At 47.0% G+C, this 26,181-nt stretch overlaps 1 protein-coding gene across 1 annotated transcript in view; it reads left to right on the top strand.

Annotated features, from left to right (window-relative positions):
- The first annotated feature begins 3,259 nt into the window (after positions 1-3,259).
- CRIP2 (cysteine rich protein 2) overlaps positions 3,260-26,181 on the top strand; it is a 384,169-nt gene continuing 361,247 nt past the window's right edge. The window contains exon 1 of the mRNA XM_069638742.1: positions 3,260-3,402. Within this exon, the coding sequence (XP_069494843.1) occupies positions 3,360-3,402 (43 nt within the window). The 5' untranslated portion in view covers positions 3,260-3,359. The remainder of the gene's footprint in view (positions 3,403-26,181) is intronic.

Here is a 26,181-nt window from a genome sequence, read left to right on the forward strand (position 1 = left end):
TAAACATTTACTGTTGGCGCGCTGCACCTACTCAATTAGGTTGAATGCAATAATTAGGCTAGCTTACACAATCAGGCTAAACGTAGTATTAGGCTAACTCATGCGTTCAGACTAAACACAATAACAGGCTAATTTACACAATCCAGCTAAATGCAATATTAGGTTAACTTTCACAATCAGGCTAAACGCAATACCAGGCTAACTTAGACATTCCGGCTAAAGGCAATATCAGGCTAACTTTCACAAACAGGCTAAAGGCAATATAAGGCTGACTCCTTCCCCCCTCTCAATCTGGCTTCTGTCCCAAACACTCCACTGAATCTGCCCTCACCTATGTCCTGAACTCTCTCCTCACCGCTCGCTATGCTAAGCAGTCCTCAATCCTTGTCCTCCTCGACCTCTCTGCTGCTTTTGACACTGTTGATCACCCCCTACTTCTCAACACTCTTGCCTCCTTTGGCTTCAAAGACTCAGTTCTCAACTGGGTCTCCTCTTACCTCTCCAACTGCTCATTTGTCGTTTCTTGGGGTGGTCATACCTCCTCCACCTTCCCTCTACACCATGGTGTTCCTCAAGGTTCCGTCCTCGGACCCTTCTCATTCTCTCTCTATACTTCTCTTCTCGCTCCTCTCTTCTCCTCTTTTGGAATCTCTCACCATTTCTATGCTGATGACACTCAACTGTTCCTCTCCTTCTCTTCCTTCACCCCAGATTTTCATCTTAAACTCTCCTCCTGTCTCTCTGTCGTTAAAAACTGGATGTCATTGCATTTTCTCTCTCTAAATACGGACAAAACTGAAGTCCTTTTCTTCCCTTCCAACACACTTCCTCCTCCTTCCCCCCTCCTTCCATTATTTTCCCCCCTGCCGATCTTCCTATTTCCACCCATGCAAGGAATCCAGGAATCTACTTTGACTCTTCCCTGTCCTTCACTTACCACATTTCCCTCACCACTCGCTTTTGTCGCTTTCATCTCTTTAATATCCGTAAAGTCCGTTCTTCTCTCACTTTCCATACTACTAAACTCTTAATCTCTTCCCTCATCTTTTCTCACCTCTTCTACTGTTCTTCTATCTTTTTCGGTCTCCCCTCCTCCCATCTCGTCCCTCTTAAATCCCTTTACCACTCCGCCGTCCGCACTCTCGGTCTTCTCTCTCCCTATGACTCCATCTCCTATTCACTTGCCAACCTAGGCTGGCTTCCCTTCCACTCCCAACTTCAATACTACTTCCTTTGTCTTGTTATTAAATCTCTTCATGACCTTGCCCCTCCTTACCTCTCCTCTCTCGTTCTATGACCCCTCTCGCTCTCTACGCTCCTCTGATCACTTTTTACTCTCTGTTCCCCCTCCCTGTGCCTCCTCTCGTTTCCGCTCTTTCCAACTCCTTGCCCCCTTACATTGGAACTTGCTCCCTTTCTCTATCCGCTCCATCCCCACCTATTTCTCCTTCCGTTCCTCCTTAAAAACACTCCTTCTGCACCCCCCTCCCTGACTCTTCTCCCCTTCCTCCTCTTCTTTCCCCTCCACCTTCCTGTTCCATTACCTCTTCCTGTCTCTTCCCCCTTGACTTCCACCCTCCCGTCTACTCCCTCTCCCCTTTCCCTTTCTTCCTTCCCAAATGCAAATTGTTCTACATGCTGTTTTTCTGGTTTGAATCATGTTTATTTTATTGCTTGTGTGTTCCATGTTTAATGTATTTTGGTTGTTATGCTGTAAAGCGCTTTGGTGTAAAGCGCTATATAAATAATAAAATACAAATACAAATACAAACTCGCAATCAGTCTAAAGGCAATATTAGGCTAATTTACACAATCCGGCAAAAAGACAATATTAGACTAACACCAGTATCAGGTAAACTATGCAATCAGGCTAAATGCAATATTTGGCCAACCTTCACAATAAGACCAAATGCAAAATTGGGCTAACTTAGGCAGTCAGGCTAAAAGTAATATTGGACCGACAAACACAATTATGCTGAATGCAAAAATAAGCACAAATGCAAAATTAGGCTAACTTATGCAGATGATTACGCAGATGATTAAACTGATGATGTCATTCATCCCTGGACACAGACTGGGAATGCCAGGTGGCAAAAATATTCCAGGTGGTACGGGGAGGAAACTAAAGTAGGTATTTTGCCATACCCACCACTGTATTGGCACCTGTTCCTTACAGGAAAGCACTGCCATAATACTGCACCACCCAAAAGCAAGAAAATAAGGTTACCAGATGACTCCATGCCATTGGGGAATCCCATGACCCGTCCCGGGCTTTCATTACTCAATCAGTTGAATTCTGGGAGTTGTAGCCTCGTGTGAGGTCAATTGGCTAACATGGACTTATGTAAAAATCAAGAGAAAGTCAGGTCACGGACTGGGGTATCCCCATTGAAATTGAGTCACCTGGTAACCTTGCAAGACAGACTGGGCTGTGCCTCATGCAGCCACGACAGGGACTCCTGTACACTGCAAGTGAGCCTCTTCCGTGGTCAACAATGAAAACAGAAATGAGGAAAATCCTGAGCGTCAGAGGTTGCATGATGGCTTTCTATGTGGATTCTAGTGGCGAATAAACGTCTCCAACGTTCCTCCAAATATACCCGACTAGCATCATCAAATATTTCTTTATAAAGGATGCATAAAATATGACACATTTCATACCACTCTGAAGTTACGCACCTACCTTGACAACCCACATTTTAAACCACACACCAAAACTAATCCTGAACCTCGTATATGCCCTTCCAGAAGATTCTCTGGTTCTGCCCCCAAAGCGAGGGAGTGTGTGTGGGTGTAGGGGGCAGGGAGAGGACACCCTGATAAAAGAGCTGGCGCACAAACACTAGCAACCAGCCATCATCTCGGTACCCCACCTCAGAAACTAACAGAACACCGAGGAAAAGGGCCAAATATATTCAGGCACAAATGCTCTTGTAGGGGGGAGAAGAGGGGTCAAAATGACACTATTACTTTAATAAAATGTGGCAAAAAATTAGACATTCTACAAAACCAACGAGAGTTTACTACAACGTGTGAAAAAACAGCAATGACGTCACGGAGAGCAGCCGCGTCCTCCCCTCCCAGCCGCCACCTCTGCTTCGGACATTAACCGCCTCCGATGGCACGCGGGGCTGGGCGCGAGCGAGGAATTTCCCAAACATTGCAGAGCCGGGCACAGATGGCCGCGACGCGAGCCACGCCCAGCCTCGCCCGCCGCCTCCAATCAGAGGCGGCGGAGGGCGTGGCCTGAAGGTACACAGCAGGGCTTGCTTCCCGGGCTCGGAATCAGTGAGCAGCACGCGAGAGCAGCAGACAGTGGCACAGTCAGAGGTGCACACAGCAGCCGAGATCACCCCACCATGGCATCCAAGTGCCCCAAATGCGACAAGACCGTCTATTTTGGTGAGTGCACTTGATGTTCTGTGTCCGGCTCAATGCTGCCCTACTTCTTCCATGTGCTTATCGTGCATGTGTGCCTCCCGCCTGACGTGCACCTGCCCCGGTGTCTCCCTGCAGTGGCTGCAGATTTTGCTTTTGCATCCCCCCGTAGCATGCACTGGATGTATTCCCGCGGATCGGGTGTGTTGCATCTGGACATGCAAGGCCGCTGTTGCTTTGCTGCCCGCGTTGTCGGTGCTCAGACTTCACCCCTGCACGCGGCTGCCGAGGAGACAGATGCTGACCGCATGGGTGGGTCCGTGTTTGTGGACGGTGCCCATCATTTCAGATATCGGCAGCGGTGCGCCCTCGCACCCGCCCCACACGTCATTCAGTATTTTGTTTAAAATGAAAAATCTAAAAATAATGGCATTGTTCATTTACATAATTTTGATAGAACAGACAAAGAAATCGGGGCACTGTAAAGGCTTCCACCAGCAGTCGGAGCCAAACTCGGGCATCAGTGCCATGGAAACGCCCTGGGCATAATGGTGTACCCTGTGCATTAGGTAATGATGCCAAATGTATGCACATTTTTGGCTGGCACGCGGAAGAAGCTGCGTGTTAATATGCACCGCAGGGCTTCATGCTGTCTGGAGTAGGAGATTTTGAATTGTTTTCTCAAAAAGGAGTGAACCATTGATTTTTGTGTGTGCTTACACCAGGCGTGCAGACGGCACCCGGGTTATTAACCCGGTGTGGTTGAAAGGTTGCCCAAACTGGACTTCAGCCTAGCTTCCCTTACTCTGCCTTGGGGTCTGCCTCCTGTTTAGGAGCAGGAAGTTAGCATTAAAAGCAGCTCTTAAGAAAGGGGCTTCATAGTTGCCATCGTGATCCACTCCAATCTGTAGGTGCTTATCCAGTCCTGTTTTTTTCTTTTGCACTCGGTGAATTGCAATTTTGTTTTCCCCTTATAAAACGCAGACTACAAGTCCCAGAATTCAAAGTAAAAAAAAAAACAGGACTAGATAAGCACCTACAGATTGGAATGGATCATGTTGGCAGCTATGGCCGGCTTTTTTCTTTGGGTAGGCAGCAACAAGATTTTTATTTTTTATAGCAGGAGTTTCCACTGGGCAACCGGGAGCAAGAGCACAGCATGCTTCAAATCTCACTTCCACATGCGAAACAAACTATACACCAATGGTCAATCGTCGTGCATGACCGATTGTGGTGTAAATGGTGCTTCATTACACACAATTCCAAACACTTAAAGTTAAATGGCACCAGTTGGCCTGGGAAGTCAAAAGTAGCTTCTGTTAGCTGATGGTGTCCAGCAAGCCAGATGTTCTAGGCTGCGAGCCGCTGTGCTATGGCACGAATTGCACTGCCTATTTATTCGCCCCCCACAAAAACGTCTACTGGCATCCTTTTTTACTCAGCATGGGTATCCACTTTTGGAATAATTGCTTACATTTTCTCTAGCTTCTTAAAAAAAATAGTCAACAAACTATCAATGCACACGAATTTCATGTGATTATTCCCCCCCCCCCCCGCACCCTGAGACTTACAATACGACAAGTATAAATTGTGCGGCGCTACATATCCCGCCACCAAAAATATATCCGACCTCACTGGCACACTCACGCACGCCTCCACATTCTGAATTCTCCATATTCCATAACCCTGCATCTTAGACCACCGAGCCCCACCTCACACACCTACGAGGAGATGGGGATTGCATAGCCAGCCTAGACACGTGCCTGCCATCAAGGGACAGGATTGATAAGAGCTCTTACTCTTTTTACCATGCTCTCTATGATGACGGTCTTTTCTCTCAGCTAAACGATCCTACTTCTCTTATCTCTTACTCATCCTAAGAGTCTCTTTCAAACTCTTTCGCACCTTCTCTTGCCTTACTCCTGATTCCTCTATTAATTTTTCTGTTAGCCTCTGACTTTGCCTCATATTTTCCTCCGAGGTGATTTCTCTTCGCTCTGCTATCGAGTCCTCCACTTTGCAATCGGCTACTATGTCCCCTGTTCTGTCTCTGAAAGAGACAATTTCCTGTTTCCCCTCCTATTAGCAATGAACACTTTTGCTGGCTCTGGCTCACTCGACCACTTCTCCATCTGATCCTATATCTTCGGCAGTTACTGCTAAAGTCTATCCTTCTCTTGTTTCCTGTCTCACGTCCTTGTTCAATATGTCTCTCGACTTCAGCATTTCCCTCTCCGTTTTAAGCATGCTTCAATTCTTCTTCTCTTAAAGAAACCTTCGGCTGATCCTTCACTAGTTTCCAACTTCCGTCCTATTTCATTATTGCCTTATCTTTCTAAAATACTTGAATGCATTGTCTACTCTCAAGTCTCTACTTTTGTTTCGCTTAACTCTGTTATTCTCCGTTTCCAATAAGGGGTTCTCCCTTTTCATTCTACTAGGACTGCTCTTTGTGTACTACGCTCCGTACTAGCTGCACGCTATTCTAAACATTCGTCTCTCCTTATCTTACTGGACCTATCTGCAGCTTTTGACCCTCTCGATCACTCTCTCCTGCTGGGTTCTCTTTCCTCTTTTGGCTTTACTCGATCAGTCCTTTCTTGGTTTAGATCATACCTGTCCCAGAGGACATTCTTGGTCTACTGGGTGGGGGTTTCCACTGATGCACTCCTGTTTGCCTACGACGTTCCTCAAGGCTCAGTTCTTGGTCCTTTTCTCTTTATACTTTACCACTGGCTGAAATAATTTCTTCTTTCGGTCTATCCCATCACTTTTATGCTGACAACACTCAGCTTTTCCTGTCTTTTTCGTCTTTTTCTCCTGACATCCACAACAAACTTTCTACTTGTCTCCTTGCAATTAAACCTTGGATGTCAGCTCACTTTCTGGTACTCAATGCAGCCAAATACCGAGGTACTTTTCTTTCCTGCTAATACTATTCCATCTCCTCCGTCCTTCTCTTATTTAATTTCCTCCTTCTCAGCTGTCAATTTCTTTCACAGCCTGCAATTTGGGACTTTATTTAGACTCTGAACTACTCTTAAACCACATTTCTTTATCTTCACGTGCCTGTCATTTTCACTTGCATACCATTCGCAAAGCTCATCCTTTCCTGACTTTGGAGGTCACTAAACTTTTGATATATTCGTTAATCTTTTCTGCTGTTCTTCTGTGCTCTTTCATCTTCCTCTCACTCCTCTCGCCCCCTTGAAATGTGTATTTAATGCTTCTATTTTATTTTTTCTATTAGCTTCTCGTGATTCTATTTCTTTTACCCTTTCTAATCTTGGCTGACTCTCTTTCCAGTTACGCCTTAATTTTAACCTTTTGTGTCCGGTTTTAAATCTCTCTATGGTCTTGCTCCTGGATGTCTTTCTTCCTGGTTTCATTCCACACCCCACTCCGCTCTTGTCCTCAATTTCTTCTTAATTAGCCACACCATGAGGTCATGTAACTGACAGAGCTTTACACATGCTAAGTGATGCAGCATCTTAACAAACATTGACAAAACCAACAGTGTTGGCTCTTGCACATTCATGGGATAGGCATGCGCCAGGCACTGCCATAAGGGTACTACCTTGCCATTAGAAGGCAACAGCTGGGAAATGGCGTGGTAGATGCCAAAGCTTGTTAACAGGACTCCAGAAGCAAGGACACATACTGCTTATACATCATGTGGCTGGAGGCACACTTGGTTCTGACATTTTTATTACACCCATAGCGCATTTACAGCTGCAGTTAAGCTCTCAGAAGACTCCTTTGAACTAACCCATGCATCCCTATCACAAAACCTTTGATGTTACTGCTGGATAGAGCTAACTGGGGTGTATGTTTTGGGTGGGTGTTATGTCACACGGGAAACGGGGGTCTGCCGCTCTCTTCCCCTCCTGGCGAGTCTACCCGCGCATCTGCTTCCAGGGGCTCGCCGGGAGGGGAGTGGCGGGCTACAGGGCTGGCGGCCTTCGGCGCATGCGCGGAAGGCCTCTCTCTCGGCTCCGCGCATGCGCCGTGGGCCGAACTCATCTCCCTAGCGGGGCTTGCTTCTCAAGCCTCGTTATGGGTCCGCCGGCGTCCGGAAACGGAACGGCTTGCGTCCCAGGCCTTTCGGGCGCCGGCGGCCCATAAAAGAGGCCGCAATTCTCAGCGAGTCGCGTCTCAACGCGGTTCGCTTCGCTTGCCTCGTTGTTCCTGCCTCTCACTTACCAGCGGCCTGTCCTGGGCCAGCTTGCCTCCTGCACTTACCTGTGGCCTGTTCTGGGCCAGCTTGCCCCCTGCACTTACCTGTGGCCTGTTCTGGGCCAGCTTGCCTCCTGCACTTACCTGTGGCCTGTTCTGGGCCAGCTTGCCTCCTGCACTTACCTGTGGCCTGTCCTGGACCAGCTCTCTTCCAGCCTTACCTGTGGCCTGTCCTGGGTCAGCCTACCTCCTGCCCTTACCTGTGGCCTGTCCTGGGTCAGCCTACCTCCTGCCCTTACCTGTGGCCTGTCCTGGGTCAGCCAGTCTCCAGCCCATACCTGTGGCTTGTCTTGAGCCAGCCTGCCTCCAGCCTTACCTGTGGCCTGTCCTGGGTCAGCCAGTCTCCAGCCCATACCTGTGGCTTGTCTTGAGCCAGCCTGCCTCCAGCCTTACCTGTGGCCTGTCCTGGGTCAGCCAGTCTCCAGCCCATACCTGTGGCTTGTCTTGAGCCAGCCTGCCTCCAGCCTTACCTGTGGCCAGTCCTGAGCCAACCTACCTCCAGCCTTACCTGGGGCCTGTCCTGAGCCTGCCTGCCTCCAGCCCTGACTTGTTGTCGGCACTGGGTCTGCCCATCTTCAGACTTACCCGGGACTTGCCCAGTACCAGCTAGTCTCCAGCTGTTCTCTCTCTTCCTGTTTTGCCTACCTCCGAACCTAATCCTGCAAACCTCTGGAACTATCAGCACCAACCGGACTTTCTATCAGCTGTAATTCCTCACTGTTACATTGGTTCCGGAAGATTCATGATATCTACAATCGGCTCTACCTAAACTACAGTGTCACCAACCTGAGCCATCAATCCTCGAGTCACGCTCATCTGGACAGTACTTATCGTGACATTGGGGGTCGGTCCACCCTTCACCCAGTTCCTCTTTTGGGTGGCGGAGGGGCTGATTCCTCGTGCCGCTAATTCATCAGTTCCTGGACTCCAGACTGGCGACCTCAGCAAGACCAACCACCAAGATTACAGGTACGCGGTCCTCTCGGGCCGATCAGCTTAACAGTGGGTAGGGAAAGGTGATCGGTGGGAATGGCCATGGATAATAGCATGGTCAATGGGTTGGTAAATTACGAAACACCACCCACAGGCTGTGCGTCCCTCATTAACACGTAACCTCTTGCATGCTTTCACTTCCCATAACAATAGTTTTGGCATATAGGCAGCACTTTTAGTGCCACCCAATAGCCCAAACTAAAAAGGGGATAAATGCTATGTAAACTCGCATCATTTTAGCAAATATAACATCGGACAACGTTTGATTTCCCCTCTGACATCACACGAGCTTAGCCCACAATGAATTCTAGAGACTGGACATTACTCCACCTTTGACTCTGAAGAAATCATTAGATTCATATACAAATATAATAAACTAAGTAGAAGACTGAAATAACAAACAATTCCTACAGAATCAGATCAAAGCCATGCATAAGGGTTTCGCATAGCTCACAACTGCGGATCCTAGGGACCCAGTAATGTGTGCCCTCCATTCCCTCGCCACTCGTAATCATGCTACATAATGTCTAACCTTTCATTTCTTACAGGCTCCTATGAGAGTAGGCAGTGTACAAAAGCATCCCAGCAAGTGGTCGAAGTCATTGGGAACTAACTGGAACTGAGTTCCTCTACCATCCTTGCAAAGTGCAGCTTTCTTGCTACTCTGTGGGGGCGATTGCAGAAAGTGCTTGCTCTGCTTTAAGAGGCACGATTTGAGAAGAATGCTGTACAAGTGGAGAAGCATATATTCATTGAATTATAAGTACATGCTATAATTCTTAGTGATGGGTGTTGTAGTCCAAAACATGTGGGGAGCCAATAGTTGCAGAGGTATGCAGTGCTAAAATAGCGTCAAAAATGTCGCCCATGCAAAAAATTGCATCAAAAATGCAGTGGTTTGACCCGGTAAAGGTGAACCCTGTTATACCATTTAAAGGGAGCAGGGGTTGTGGGGGTGTCCCCCCGCCCCCTGCATCCTTTACATGGATTGCGGTGGCAAAACCACAGCATTTTTGCCGCAATATTTTGTAACCACAGCCATTTTTGTCGCGATTTTAACACATGGAACCATTGCAGACCCCTACTAAACACATTGCATTTCTTCATGATTCCTCCCCCACTCACCCCAAAAGTGCCACTGCCTTTTTGTTACACCTCTATCTTGGCTCTGAATAATAACTGCCAGGGGGGGGGGGTAGACATTCGGGTGACTTTTCATGTTGAGTTACGGAAGCCTAGGAGTTGCAGGTGACCCTGGAATGACATCCATGACAAGCATATCATTTGAAGAAAATATCCCCAGGCCCGCTCCCACATGCCTTTCCTTCTATTTACAGTGATCTCTCGCTTGAGGATACAAGTCCGCCTGTGGGTACTTAATCATCATTACACAGTTTACTTAAAGCTATTTTTCTCTGCAGATTGTGTATCCTTTTCTAGATCTGCCAAAAATTAGTGCTTGCCAGCTTTCCTCCGATTGTCCCTTCTCTCTGGGCCAGGGGAGGCTGGCGCTGGCGCTGCCGGTTCTCTGCACGGCTTGTGTGTGGTAGATGTCCTCATTTCCGTCTCTAGTAATGTTTATTTATTGTGCGAGTAATTTGCTGGCCTCTGTGTGGGAGTTTCATATCCTAAGGAAGAGCCGCTGGCTCACATTCCACCCCAGTGCAAATTTATTTAAGAAAACATCACAGAGATCTGTGGTCTGCCTGCTAAGATCACACACCCTATCCCTCCCTGCTATGGTCACACCCTATCCCTCCCTGCTATGGTCACACCGTAGCTCTCTCTTGATCACTCCCTATCCCTCCCTGCTATGGTCACACCGTAGCTCTCCCTTGATCACACCCTATCCCACCCTGCTGTGGTCGCACCCTATCCCTCCCTGCTGTGGTCACACCCTATCCCCCCTGCTATGGTCACATCCTATCCATCGCGCTATGATCACACCATTACCCATTACCCCCAGGATAATGAGGCAGAGGGTGGGAGTTGGAAATCCAGAAGAAGGCAGCTGAGAGCTGTGATGCTGTGCAGTTCAGGGAGACCATTCACAGTCATTGCCCCGGGTCTAGAGCAAGAACCCTGATGGGATGCTTAACAAGTTGGATCACTACCACAAGCAGTGGGCGGGAGCGGTAGCCTCTATCTTTTTTTAAAAAAAAATATATTTATTTATTATTATTTTTTGTAACGTTTTATTGTTCCTATACTTTTATTTAAAAAAAATAAACCTTTCTGGAATGGTTGACTTGCACTGCACTGAACATTCCCTTAAGCAGCAGGTGTTTGTTTGAGGATTTGGACTGCGTGTGGGGGTTTATGGGGAGCAGGTGCAGGCCAGCAGGGAACTTAATTCCACTACTTCTTTTCATGCACCGTGACCACTGACCACAAGCAGAACATACCACAAAGCTGGACGCTGGGTGAATAAGCTGCACAGTGACCCACTGGCAGAAGGCGCCCGTTAGATTCCATGGGATCTGTTGAAGTAGTTGGTTGATTAGTTACTGGGTAGTTCAGGCCTGCGTGGCCTTGGTCGTGGTGGAAACCCCTCCCAGGGAGTTGCACACATATTCTCGGCTTCTAGGAGGAAACTGACTCGTGCACTGGCTCCGGACAGCTCTCCGGGGTGGCTTTGAATGAGGATTAGGCAGCCTGTTTGGCCAGAATCCCGAGCGCCAACACTGAAGACCAGTGCACTTCTACACTGACTGCAATCCAGCTGCAACCTGGGCCTGTGTGGTGCTCTGTCTCCCTCAAGGAGACCAGGGCCAGAGTGCCCTCCCTGTCTACTCTGTACGGAGAATGGAGGGTTGCTGTTCATAGTTACTTTAAACATCCATGAGGGTTACGCAGTATGCCATGCGTGAGTTTTAAATGCAGCAGTGGAAGAGGAACTCCAGCTCTGAGGTGGAGATAGTTTTTATATTTGTGCCTCACTTGGTGATCCTTGCATGATCTCAGAAGGTGCAGCAATCGGCCATTGCACGGGGTGGAAGTGAGACGGGGCGCGACTCCACTCCTGCATGTGTGCATACAGCAGCCTTGGCCCAAAGGAACTACTCCAGCCGGAGGTCTACAAGACTCTCAAGCATGTGGCCACAAAATGGCTCGGACGCATTGCACCACTGGGTCATTTGGATCCCGATTCCCTAGACGGAGAGGGACACAGTGTGGGAAATCTACTCTCTGATGGCCCACTCGATACAGGGAATCCACCAGGCGCTAAGCCTGCATCACATACTGATGCGGGCAGAGGCACTGGGATCCCTATGGATACCCTCTGCTTTTTTGCACCCCAAAATAGCATGCAAAATCCTTAGGGACTTGCCATCATTGAGCACCGGTGTGCACGTGGTGGGGTTCCGAGAGAATTTTCCGCTCAGGGCAGATAATGCCATGGGAAGCCGAGGACTGGTCCAGATTCCCATGCCATTAACCAGTAATGGGTGAAAAATGTCTAAAATGTATCGCTAGAAGCAGGGACTGTGGGAAGCGACCATGGACTGTGGCCTTCCCACTGATTAATCACCGGGACTGGACGAGCGGCCTGAGGAGGATGGGGGCACATTGTTTTTGTGTAGCTCCCCGTTCACCCTCAGAGTAAGTTGGTGCAGTTATTACTTGGGCCACCTGGTCTCTTAAATCCCCTGCCATCCGGTGTTTCTTCTGGCAACCAGCCCCACAGATAAGTGATGTACCAGCCACTTTCACTCCCCTTAAAAATGGCAATTTCACACAACAAACGAAACAGGAAAAATACTCCCAACAAACGCCTAAATCGTGCCTCTCTGCTTCTACCCACACAGCTCTCCAGAGTTGAGAGAAACAGAGGCACAATACTCCTCTGCGCTCTTATCATCTTTATGAATTCACCGAATATAGAAGGAAGCAGGTTGTTGCCTTGGTTACAGCGCTACCAGCTAGGTTCGGATCAGTGGTAACAGCAGAACAGTGTCTCAGGATGGCTCTCTACTGTTATTATTGCACAATAGGACGGTAATGGGCAGCTTTCCATTTGCTTTAATTACTAGGTGCAAAGAAGTGTGGATTACAAAAGGTATTCGTTTTAAATTGAAAATATATATTTTGTATCCTTATACTCCCATTGGTATCTTTTTTTTACTTTCTGAAAGATCATTTTACTTCCAACTTCAAGAAAAATACCCTCCTTCAAATTTACATTCACACATACATGTTGCCTCATGCAGGTGAAGCTGACACACACCAATGTTATGAACTGTCCTTTACTTTTAAAGTAGTCTCGGGGGAACTCATTCAGAGCCTGATGGAAAAATGTTAGCCTACTAATGACTGACTATTAGCGCTTCCACTTTGCTCTGTGCAACGCCCAGCGGGTGGAAGTCACTCATTTTTTGGCATTTAACACATTGCTCTCTCTCCCAAGGCCTGGTGCCATCAAGGCAAACCAATTCTACAGTTTCGCCACTCCTGAAGAAGTCCAATTTAGTTCAGAGTGAACTTCCAAATCACTGTCCAGTGGCTGGTCTTTCGTGGCCAGCAATGCATTCTGGAAAAAGTAGTCACAATCCAAGGACCATGTGGACACATTTGGCCTTTTAGACGCCAATCAATCAGGGGTGGACTGGCCTATAGGCAATTCTGGAGATTTCCCGGGAAGGCCTCTGCACCTTGGGCCTCTTTTGTGTGGTATTTCCAAATGTTCCCATAGGAAAATGCCTGGGCTTGCTGAAAATGTTTAATATGGGACCACTTTGAACATTTATTTCCAGGGCTTCTTTTGGTTCCCAGTCCACCCCTGCCATCAATCAGGGTTTAGGCCAGGATTCAGTGCTGAAATAGCCTTGATGGCGGCCTGGGATGAACTCCTTCAGCTCTCTGATATGGGGGGGAGATGTCTGTGCTGGTGATGCTTGATTTATCTGCGGCGTTCAACGCCATTGACCATGGTATGCTGTTGGAAAGGTTTATTTTTATTTATTTTATTGCTCATTTATAACGCGCTTAATACCAGCGAGTGGTTTTTTTTAAGCGCGGTATTCGAACCTGTGTTGCGCCGCTCTGTCTTGCTTCCAAGACAAACGCGTTGCCCCTGAGCTATCCTTCCTCTTGAGGAATGCTAGGATGGTCTTGGACCACGTGATTATCTGGTCTGGCTCTTTCCTGTTAGAATGCTAGCAACAGCTGAAATTGGGGTTTGCCAATCGGACTCTATACCACAGAGTTGTGGCGTACCTCTGGGGTCGTCACTTTCCCTGCTTCTATTTAATTTATACATGCAACCCCTTATGGATACTTTGAGGAAGCATGAGGTTGGATATGCCGATGATACCCAGGTTTTTGTGAAGGTGGCCAATTTTAAGGACTCATCAAAATTGGACAATGTTTCGAAGAAGTTGGAACCTGGATGTTCCGGAATTGGATCCCACTCAATCTGAAAAAAGGAGGTGGCTTTGTTTGGTCCCCAACTTGATGCATGACATGGTTACGTGTCCTCCCACACGCCGCTTTTTGGGCTCCAGTTTTTTGCCTCAAAAATAAAATTCTGGGCTGTGTATGGCAAAATGATCTTGGTTGTGGCAAATGGGTAGGAGTAAAATCCAATTGGTCTTTTATGCCTTGCGCTTGCTGCATTTTGCCTTCCCAAATGTCTCAGTTGAGGACCACACGGCCGTGGTTTGTGTATTGGTGAACTCACAATTGGTCTACGGTAACGGAATGCTAGCTGGTATGCACAGAGGCACTTAAACCGGCTGCAGAGGGCACAAAACAAGGTGGTTGATTTACGAAGTTCCTAAATCCTCGCCAATCTCTGCACTGCGTCGTTCTTTGCACTGGCTGACGGTAGGCGACCAAATTGATTTCAAACTCTTGTGCTTGATTTACAAATGTTTGAATGACCTGGCTCTGGTATATTTGACTGAAAAACGACTGCAATACTAACCAGCTCGAACATTGTGCTCTGCAGACAAATTACTATTGGTGGTCCCTCCATCCAGATGCATCTCTCGGGGAGACCAACTGTTTGCGGTTTATAGACCCAAACTTTGGAACAAACCGGGGGCCGGAATATCCTAAGAGCAAGGACCTTTTTATTCAATTTTGTAAATCTTTGAACATCATCCTCTTTAAGTAACAAATATAAAAGGGATTATGTGTTCATTGTGATACTTCTGGTACCCACGTGCGCCTAGATGCAGTTCATTCTGCGTGATACAAATCAATCCTGCACAGGGGATTTTTGTAAACGGTTATATATAACACGCTTAATACCCAGAGGTTTCTAAGCATGGACCCGGGGATCGAACCTGTGTTGGTCATAGCTTGCTTCCAACGCGAGCACTTTGCCCCTGAGCTATCCTCCCGAGACACAGTTCACTGTTATCATTCCATGGTCCTGGCTCTTTCTGAGATCTTCCTGCGCCTGGACGCTGCTTGCAGAAGGGTGTTCTTTTAATAGTAGCGGCATTGGTTCTGTGTCTGATAAGGGTGCCAACAGAGGCCCTGTGTTCACCGTGGGTTGACGCCCTCTGTTGTGGGTGCGGTCACAGGTCCTGGAAATTATCTTTTCCCATCCTTCGCTGCAGGTAGCTTTTATAAAATGTGGAGAAAACATCCAACCAGCCCTTTATTCTTAGCTTGACTTAAAGGAAGCCGGTGGCTGACGTCACTAAGTCATGAAATGCAGTGAGACAATGTTTCCTTGGACCAATTTGGTAGACAGTTGTCAGTGGCAACCAGAACTGGATTGCTCTGTCTAGGGGCTCATAATCAAATGATACACGAGAGAGCTGAGATTTGAAAGATTGCATTAATAAGGGTCGCTAGCGCATGGGTGGTGCTTGGGAACCGTTATGCTGTCAACAGCAGCTTTCCAAGGATCGTCAGTACATGCAAAAACACCTGTTCTGAGTGCGCTTGCTGCAGCAATGCTGCTTGGCGCCACATACCCCCTAAAACATGCTTGCTGGGAGTTCTAAGGCCTAAAAAAACTGCATGCCTTTTCACAGTAAAATGTAATCACGTCTACTATTTCCTCACAGCAATAATCCTTCACTTTGCTATGCGAGCTTGTTTACAATGCAGCGACTTGCTTGTCACTTCATTTCTTCTCTTCCAATGAAAAGGGTGTGTGCGTGTGCCGCAAATGTTCCTTTTCTCCCTGCATCCATACAACACGCATACAAACAGCCTCGTTCTTATAACAAGAGATGCAGAGGAAACCCGCACAAGGCATTTGCGGGTGGGTTCCCCCATGTCTGCTTATTCGGATATCCGTGACATTTGAACTCTGTGCGGGAACCCTCCGGCGGGTGACAGCATATGCTCTGTACAGGGCTTTAAGTGAGCTGGGGCAGAGCCCCAGCAGTCCGTGAAAATCCTGTCTAGGACTGGGCACTGCTCGGGCTCCACAAAGTCCCCTGGAAACCCCAGCCCATATGGCCGCTAGCAGCCATTGCTGGGGTCGGATAATCTACTAGCCCACTGGCATTGAAAGGTAGTCTTTGAGCAGGGTGAGTACCATTCGCATGATACTCTACCTTGCTGGCGAGTATGGGGATGATGATAAAAAGAAGTTTCTATTTACTGCAAACTCACCTTGTTTGCAGTAAATGGCAAATACAGGTTTTCCAGTGCATGCTTGACAGCATTGCTGCAAATATGAAGTGTGCTTATGGTGACGGGCACCATTTTAGAAAGAGCAATATTTTATGTTTTGTCACCAGTGTATTTCTCTTCAGTTGAGTATGCAAACTAAAGAACTCGCCCTGGATTTTTAAGAATTTGCCAGGCCTGCACTGCCTTTTGTTTTCTAAAGCCTGACGCTCTAGCACATCGAGTGCTTCCGTCTTTAGAAAAAAAGACCCTTTCTTCATTAATTGTGTTGCAGACTCCTGCCAGGAGATGCAGGGAACACCCCCCCCCCCTCCCACCGCAGGTGAGAGGATGATGATTGATGCAAATGGGTGCCTTATGGCGGGTCAATTCAGAGAGGGGAAAAAACGTTCCTCGCCTGAATGCCGCGGTTAGGCCACACCCTTTTAGCCCACGCCCCCATAAGAGCCCCGGCGTGGTTTTTGTTTGCATGCCACTTAAGGTGCTGGTTCTACATGCTGCTGGAGGTCACATTATTCCCATCCTCCGTGTCTTAATTTGCAATCGCTTTTTCTAAAGAGCTATCGGCCGAGGCATCAAAGCTCATACTCACTAGTGTCGGAAATCGCTAGCAAAAACAGATAATGCTTATATAAAAAGCTTTTATAGATTGCTTCCTGAAGGAGATAAAGTCGAGACTACTTAGCAAACTAGTAGGAAGGGCATTCCAGTGCTTGGCCGCCAGGACGGGAACGATCTACCCATGGCTCTGGACCGTTGGAAACGTTGAGCCACTAACGGAGAGGCATGTGATGAACGTAGATCACAGACTTGAGGACTTCTGAAATGTGCTCGATAAAATAACCAGTGCATAGATTATGCAGAGCATTAAAAACGAGAGCGAGGGACTTGAATCTAATTCTGTTTGCAACAGGCAACCGGTGAAGATTTTTGAGAGCGGGCAGGATGTGGGATAGTCCCAGAACAGCACGTGCCACAGTGTTCTGGATTAACTGTAGTTTGTCTACCACATATTTGGGGGCACCTAGCAGCAGTGAGTTGCCGTAATCTAACCGCGAACTGATAACGGCTTGTGCAATATATTTTTTTAATTGGTTAGTTGGGAAATACTAAACCTGTATCTCTCTTCGCATTCCTCTGTCCCACTTGAATAAAATTGCGAAACAGAGTATTAAGGAGAGATCCAGAGTTGAGTTTACACATCGTGGGCACTCTCACCTCGCTTGAACTTTATGCGGGCCTACGCGCAGCACGACACATGGTGGTGCAATATGTTCTATTAAATCTGCAGAAGGTAGGAGATTGGTACTAATGACCAGGCTGAACTTGCTCCCTTTAAAAGATGGAAGAGTTTTGGACAAATCCGTGGTAGGTAATAATGTTCTGTGATACTGGAGCGGTTAAGGATAGCAGCCATTTCCTACTGCTTTGTACAAGCTACTCTGATTAAGTAAAGAATTCCTAAACCCTTTCTTTAGGAAATATAATATCCGGCTTTATTGTGATGCACTTTTTTGAATAGGGAACTGCAATTACACTCCTTTTCTGTACAGTTCACATGCATTTGTATATCGCTAGGTCTTTCAAGGTGGGCCGCTGCTTTTGTATAGTGTGTAATTTTATATGGTTTTGTGGTTTTATCTATTGTCTTTTCTGTGCTTTTTAGGGTTTATGGAGTAATCTGAATGCAATAAAGATTGGTCGATGGTGCAGTATCTGCAGCGCGCTCTTCCGAGATACACGCTCTAATTTAACATAATATGGAAACTGATGACTCTATTTACGTGTTGCATCGCAGAGGCATTTTTATCAACATGCCCACCCAGGTTTTTCACAAATGGGGATAGTTTAACATTTGCTTTGTCGAGGAGAACTTGCCTGTTGGGGTATGTCAAGGAGAACTTGCCTGTTGGGGTGTGTCAAGGAGAACTTGCCTGTTGGGGTATGTAGAGGAGAACTTGCCTGTTGGGGTATGTAGAGGAGAACTTGCCTGTTGGGGTATGTAGAGGAGAACTTGCCTGTTGGGGTATGTAGAGGAGAACTTGCCTGTTGGGGTATGTAGAGGAGAACTTGCCTGTTGGGGTGTGTCAAGGAGAACTTGCCTGTTGGGGTGTGTCAAGGAGAACTTGCCTGTTGGGGTGTGTCGAGGAGAACTTGCCTGTTGGGGTATGTTGAGGAGAACTTGCCTGTTGGGGTATGTCGAGGAGAACTTGCCTGTTGGGGTATGTCGAGGAGAACTTGCCTGTTGGGGTATGTAGAGGAGAACTTGCCTGTTGGGGTGTGTCGAGGAGAACTTGCCTGTTGGGGTATGTTGAGGAGAACTTGCCTGTTGGGGTATGTTGAGGAGAACTTGCCTGTTGGGGTATGTCGAGGAGAACTTGCCTGTTGGGGTATGTAGAGGAGAACTTGCCTGTTGGGGTGTGTCGAGGAGAACTTGCCTGTTGGGGTATGTCGAGGGGAACTTGCCTGTTGGGGTATGTAGAGGAGAACTTGCCTGTTGGGGTATGTAGAGGAGAACTTGCCTGTTGGGGTGTGTCGAGGAGAACTTGCCTGTTGGGGTATTTAGACTTGGCAGATGCCAATGCACTAAGGCATTTGGTTTCACTGGAATTCAAATTTGGTGAATTCTGATCATTGTTTTGGGGGGAAATTCTGAAGATGAGTTGCCATCTGGATAGTTCTGAAACGTGATATCCTACTCTTGAAGCTAGTGAGGTAGTGGCTTTAAGTAGATGGTAAAAAGGGGGAGGGATAAAGGCGCTTCTTGTGGCACTCCACAGTCTGGTTTACAAGTTTTAGATTCAGTTAGATTGAGTCTGACAAAGGCTGTTCGGTCGGTTAAGCATTAAGAAAACCACTGTAAAGCATCCTATGACATATTGGCGACGGCTTTTAATTGGAGAATTGGTAAGTAAGGAATTTTTCTGCAGGTGTTCTTGAAGCTAATTTCCACAAGTATTGGAAATGAATGATCTAATAACGGCTGTCCTGTTTGTTATGGCGGTCGCCATCCTGCATTCACCACACGCCAGCATCGAAAGGTATGTCAACCAAGGTTGATCCTGAGCTGCACTACTTTCATTGCACGGAATCTCTGGTCTTTCTCCGCTTTGTGGAGGAATGGATGAGAGGCAGATGCGTTATTGGGTGGTCTCTTTCCTTCACATTCTGCATGGCCATTACAACGGTGCCGCGCCTTCATGGTCCAGAGCACAGCAGCAGTGTGTTCCATCCTTGCATTGCTTCACATTGTCCAAAAACCGATGATCCGTTTCCAAACTTGTGGGATATGTCATAAATCATGGAGGTCTCTGAGGACACAGCCCCCGCTTCTTGCATAGGGAAAATATACTCACACAGGAGCGGTCAGACCTACATCTCCTGCCCCAGTGCTTCAACCCCACTTTCTCAGGTCCTGAGCTGAGTCCCCAAACAGCTCCAGCCCTATCTCAACCAGGCTGCAGGTTAACTAGACGCTATTCCTATCCACACCAGGGCATCGGCCTATGCAAGCATTGGCAATACCAACAGTCTTTTCTTTAGGCATGGGAAAGGCACTTGCCAGGCACTACCATAGTGGTGTTAACTGGCCATTGATGGTAGCAGTTGCAAAATGATGCGAGTACCTGTGCCTTGTGAAGAATCTGATGGAATCATCACTCCTTTCCCGGCAGCAACCTCCCCCACCTGGCCAGGGGACGGCAGCCCCTACCTGATCCTGACCCTGAGGGTGGCTATATGAAGGAGGGACCCTTATGACCTACTGTCGTACCTCTACTCGTCCTCCTGTGAGAAATAGGGGAAAACCTTTTCCCCAGCACTGTAGACCAACCCTCCAACTTTCTACCTTGTGCCTTATGAAAACCACCAACTGCAGTTCCTCTTATCAATCATCCAGGCTGATTTGCCATTAAAACTGCTTATACAAGTTTTTCAAACTAATTATCAACAATGGACTTATTTTCTCAGAATTACAAAAATACTGGGCTGGGGGAAGAGGGGTCGAGCAATGCAGAGCAGAGGTGCCACAAGCCCAGTGAGCGCTCTTATTTATATGGTTATAAGGAGCCAGCAGGCATCGGGGTGCAACAAGAACACGAGAGGACCACAAAAGGACGAGACAATGGGCAAAACTGAATGAGTCAAATGAGACAGCGTGGCGTATGAATGTCCAGGAAATTACCTGAAGAGATGCGTTTTCAAGGTTTTCCTGAAAAGTTTCAGGTTAAGCATTAATCTAATAGTGGGAGGCAAAGCGTTCCAGAAGGATGTCGCAATGACAGGGAAAGATCTACCTAGACCCACCTTCCCTCCCCCAGATTGTACGAATTTAGGTCCTTGCAGCTGGACAAGGGTGGAGGAGCGTAGATATTTGTAGGTTGATAAGAAGGTACCAAGGCTTTAAGATATGCCAGTGATTTGCCATAAAGGCAGTGGTGCACCAGGTTGCCCATTTTGAAATGAATGCGCTCCTGCACGGGGAGCCAATGAAGGTCCCTCCTGAATATGGAAATATGGCATCTTCTAGGAACAGTCATGACCACGTGAACTGCGTCATGCTGAATAACTTTGACACGCCTGGGTGCTGGACTTTTAAGCCCCACATAACAGGACGTTACAATAGTCCAGTCTGGTTAGAATAGTTGTCCGAGCTATTGTCACAGAATTCCTTTCGCAGAGATAGGGGCGAATACACCGGAGAAGCCTTAGGTAGTAATTGCAGTTCCGGCGAAGATGGTGTACATGGGCATCTGAGTTAAGGGAGGCCACTGGAGAAAAAAAACCCCGAAGTTTTTACTTTCTTGTGGGTGACAATTCTGTTATCTAGTTGTCATAGGAAGGGCCAAGTTTAGAGCAAGCCTGGGGAGAGCCAAAGATGAGCAGCTCAGTTTTGCTGCCATTGCCAATTCTTAGACATCCAGCCCTCGATGGTTTCGTAGATGTTGTTGAGAGCAATAGAATCCTGAATTGTTGCTCGCATACACCTGTGCCCGGGAAATGTAAAGAGCAGAAGCAGAGAGTTGATGGCTGATCCTGTTGATGAGAGAAAGCTGCGCCCCTCAGAGGAACCGAAAAGCTTGGACGTAGTGGAGCCATTCACCGACTAAGAAGAAAGAAGCTGCTGCACAAGCAGGATCACACTGCGTGAACGTTGGGAGCCGGCAAGAGACTCCTGGGCAGGTGACGGAAAGCAGCACTTCAATTACTGGAGCCTGGAGAGAAGTAGACGTGTCAACTGTGTAACTTGTGAGAGATTGGAAAGCGATTGCGAGAAGGAAGCAGGCAGAGTACCTTCACTGGCTGACCGCAGGAGAGCCCAGGAAGGCCAACAAGAGCTAATGATTCCACCAAGAGACAGTGGGGCATATCGGCGACTGCGTCAAGTGCAACTAATTATAAAGAAAGCAACAGCGAGAGAACAGGCTAAAGGGATTATTGTAAAAGGGGGGGAAATTGAATTACAAACAAGACCCTTGCAGATAAGTGAATGCATGCAGTGCATGTACATGGGGAAACCCGAACAGAATAATTCATCAAGAGGATATATTACCCAACCAAGAAATTGTACAACTTGTGGAGCGGGCAGAGACCCTGTATGAACAGAAGTCCTGGCAGGAGAGTATACCAGGCAATTGCAAGTGTGTCAATACAAGAATTCTTGATAAGAAATAGCAGGACTGTGTTGACGAGAAGAGGAGCAAAACCCTTTCACAAAAGTATACCAGGAATCCTGAAAGAGGCAGAATTACAAAGTCAGTTTTTTTCTCATTGTTATTGTGGACCAAGAAAGACTCAAGGAATTGTTTGTGACAACATCAGAGAGTAAAGAGGAATCCACAGGAAGGGAACCACCCTCTGGAGCAAGGACATTTATCCTTGAAGATATTTAGTGTTGGAGTCATTTATTCTTCCTTTATTAACACTTTTCTAAATCACCCAAAGTTAAAGACCTTTCCATTGTTCACCTTAGAATTTTTAGTTTATAGTGTGAGGGTCAGACTAGAACTTTAGACACTGGACAGTTTTGTTTTGGATAGAACGTTAGTTTTTGGTTTAGGTAGGGAAATTCCTCTTGGAGCAGGGTCAGAGAGGCATTTTCCCACCCCTTTTATTTTCAATAAAAGTCCTTTACCAAAATCATGGTTAACTTGTGCCAGAGTTTCACTCCTGACTCCTCACAGCATCTAACAGCAGTGCCTGGCAAATGCCTAATACTTTTACACAATCCAAAATTGTTGGATATGCCAATGCTTATTTTTAACAGGACTTCAGTGAAGGACACGCAAAGTTGAGTGGCTGAAAACAGAGCTGGTATGACATTTTTATTACACCAGTAGCCGGTTTACAACTCCAATTAAGTCACTGACTCTCACAAGACTGCTTTGAAAAACACAAGCACTTTGAGTGCAAGGTTTTATGATAAGACTTGATTAAAGTGAGCTCAAAGAGTTCTCATGAGGAGGTGTTTTGGGCGTGGAGGAACAGGAACTGGGTGGGAATGGCCATAGGGATTGGCATGGTCATAGGCAGTCAATGGGTGGGCACATAACCACACACCTACAGGCTGTGTCCCCCCTCATATACCATTCCCCCCTATCTGTGCTCTTGTGCAATAGTTTTGGCTTATAGGTGTCGCAAGCACCATCCAATAGACCAAACTAAAAAAGTGGGTGGATTTGTCAACATAAGAAATGGAAAGTGACGTCACAGGAATTGAACATATCTTAAAGTTAAATAAGCAAAGTTCATTCAATTGGCCTTTCTATTGGAATAAAGAGGAAAAGACAAATGAGTATTTGCCTTTCAGAAATGAATCAACACTTGAAAAATACCCTGAGAGGAGTTTTTCTTGTAATTTAGCCGGCAAATTATGAAAGACGCTTGCCATTTAAATCCAATCTGTTTTTAAATGGTCCCTTCATAAGAACATCCCAATAAGATATCGCAATTGTTTCAATCACATTTTTATCTGGTCTAGCCAGCAACATCCTAGCCAGGGAACTTTACGACTTGCGTTTGAACCCTAGTACTTCTCCTGTCATGCACTAACCCATTCAATTCACATGAGCACTCTAAAAATGTTTACTCCTGGCCTAAAACGCCCAAGGGGGGAGCAAAGGGGGGGGGGGGGGAAATCCTGGGCTGGCGGTGGATCACGTCTACCCATGTGTATCCACGACTTGTGCCCTGCCTCAGATAGCTGGGATCCAGACAAGCAACTCAAATCCCCTCACTGTTAAAAGCTTCCTTAACAACCCTCTCTCTCAAATTTCGGGGTATGTGCTCTACCACTATGAAATCTGAACCACAAGGAAGTAAGGGGGTCAATTCAGCAAAAACGGAGATCCTGGTCGAATCTGACTGTGATGGGCACCCCAACAGGAAGATCTATGCCTGTGCAAAATGTCTGAAAATAACCATTGGACTCCTTATCGCTCTTGCAGCTTACCTCTGGTCATCGGCCAGGTTCAACATGTCATACCATTGACCCTAAGGAGCTATGGACTGGGTACAGCACCACATCCCCCTGGGAAGTGCCCCCCGATCTAGTCTTGGTCCTGTGTCATGCTCGCTTTGTTTGTCTCTTCAGCTCTTCAAAGCTTTAGCATGCAGAAGCACAACTCCAAAAGACCATCCCTGGCAAAACCTAGTGAGTGACCCCTGAAATTCTACCCACCTAGAGCACCGGCCGTTCTGCCATTTTCGCAGCGACTTCATTACATGGAACCCCTGTGTGTCGCTCATTACTGTATGGCACTGCGCTGCTGTATGCTCAACTCTGTTTAAACTGTTGTCTTCTTCCCTCAATGCCCTCCACCACTCCCCTCTCCAATTTCTCTCCCCCCTTAACCCCTCACTCCTCCCCAGAAGCTTGTAACCTTTGGGTTCTTTTAGATGGCGATTGAAGCCTATGAAACTTCATAACGTCTACAACCATTACCTCCCCCCTTTCAATCTCCTCAACATTTTCAAGATCACTCCCCGCCTCACCTACCGCTCTACAAAAACTCCACGTTAGTCACATTAACTGCTGTTCAAGCCTCTTATACCTGCCCCCACTACTCCATTACTCTCCTTAACCATAACTCACAACTTCACCACCTGCACCGTGTACACCTGCACCGTGTACAATCTCCCCACCGACTGCATGCCAGGTGGCTATCCGTGCACAGCCAGTTCCTCTATAAATGTTTCCTCCTTGTACTCCAATACTTCATGGGCTTTCCCCCTCCACCCACTTGGCTAACTGCATCTCCTGCTATGCCGGCCTCCATAACCTTGGTTGTAACACTAATCCTCAATCTATTTGTCCCTACCTTGCCTTGTTGACCTTCCAGCTTCCCCTCCTTGCTCCCCTTCCCTGGAACTCACTAAGTTAAAAAGCAAATGCCAACATTCATGCATTTTAGTCAGTTCTGAATATCCACTTACTTCACGTAGAGGGGGTACCCACCCTCTCAATCAGTAGTAGCCCTCTTCTGAACCCACTCTCTACCATCATTTAACTTACTGTCATCCACTTATATAATTCCTCTCTTCGTCGACTGTATATATGTTGTGTTGTGTTCATCAAATGCCGCCATCTGCCCTAAGGCTTGCCCATGTACCATCTAGTGCTCTGTTAATGTTGTGCCGATGGACCACTAATCGCCTTAACCCAAAATGGAACCACCACTTAAAAAGCGAGTAGATGTATTTAACTTCACATTAAATACATTTTGCAACAGTTAAAACGATCCCACATATTTTATTACAACTCATCCCCCCCCCACACATGATTGGTCAAACCTGTACAAAAGAAATCCAATCTTCTCTAATTCCCACATTCTCATTGGTCACATTTATTCTACCATCAGCTCACATTTACAGCGCACCCTTTTTGGGGATTTGTCCATGGTAGGTCATGACATCACATAGTTGCACATTTAAACACAAACCTAATTCATTACAAGTTCCAGCTGGCCTGGGACTGTCTAACCCCAGACATAATGCACATCGTCTGCAAGGACACTTCAAACAATGAGGATGGGAAAAATAAACCGGTTCCCTTGAACTAGTGATGGCTGTCTCACCCGCCCCGACTTGCTGGCATCCTTGGAACACTCCAATCTAAACGACTACCATTTCAACACGCATGGCCTCCGGACACAATCGGAGAATATAATAGAAACCCATAACCTATCGGCCACCTCTGCCCTTGGGTGTCTCTTCTCCCCAGGTTTATTACTCCGCCTCCAACAGATTCCCAGGTTCCTCTGGACAATAAATAACAAGCTCCCATTAACTTATAAAGATTGCATCTCCTTTCCACAATAACGCCACGTCATAAAAACCCAGCCTGGTTGTAACTGACCATAAGATAATGTTGCAGTTACTCATTGCCTTTCCTTGGCCTCCAACCTTGCAAAACCAGTTTTCCCAGTCGCACGGTTCACCTTGCAAACCCTGGCAGCAGGGCCTGGCCAAATGATGAACGAGCACATGGCATGCAGAGTTGTACATGCCCCATGTACCGCAAACATATGGTATGTCCGTGCATGCATGCATGTTTAAAACTGTTCTCTTTACAGTGGTTCCTTCTTGACATCCTTTCTCGCAAGCACATTATGAAGCTCCTCATTGTACAGTTTCTAGGTGCTTCGTGGCACCCCATACCACAAGACTCCCTCCTGTGCTGCCTGCCACTCTGTACAACATGCACCCGCAACATGGAAGGGGGTCTTAGTAACCAAAACCCTACATTTCTTTGTGCCTGTTTCCATGTTTCAGATTCTTTTTTTTTTTTTTTTTTTTGCACTCTTTTATTTATTTACTATTTAGGGCGTACAGGATGGTTACAGATTGATCACCGCCTACAACAGCTTGCATTACCAGCAGTGTATGGGATGGCCCGGAACAAGAAAGAGCAGTGCTCCAGCAAACAGCATCTTGCCAGAGCGCTGCTCTGTCCCCCAGACACAGAGGCTAGTACAC

Source organism: Ambystoma mexicanum, chromosome 14, assembly GCF_040938575.1.
Source record: "Ambystoma mexicanum isolate Mex_15411 chromosome 14, UKY_AmexF1_1, whole genome shotgun sequence".
NCBI classification, from domain to species: domain Eukaryota; kingdom Metazoa; phylum Chordata; class Amphibia; order Caudata; family Ambystomatidae; genus Ambystoma; species Ambystoma mexicanum.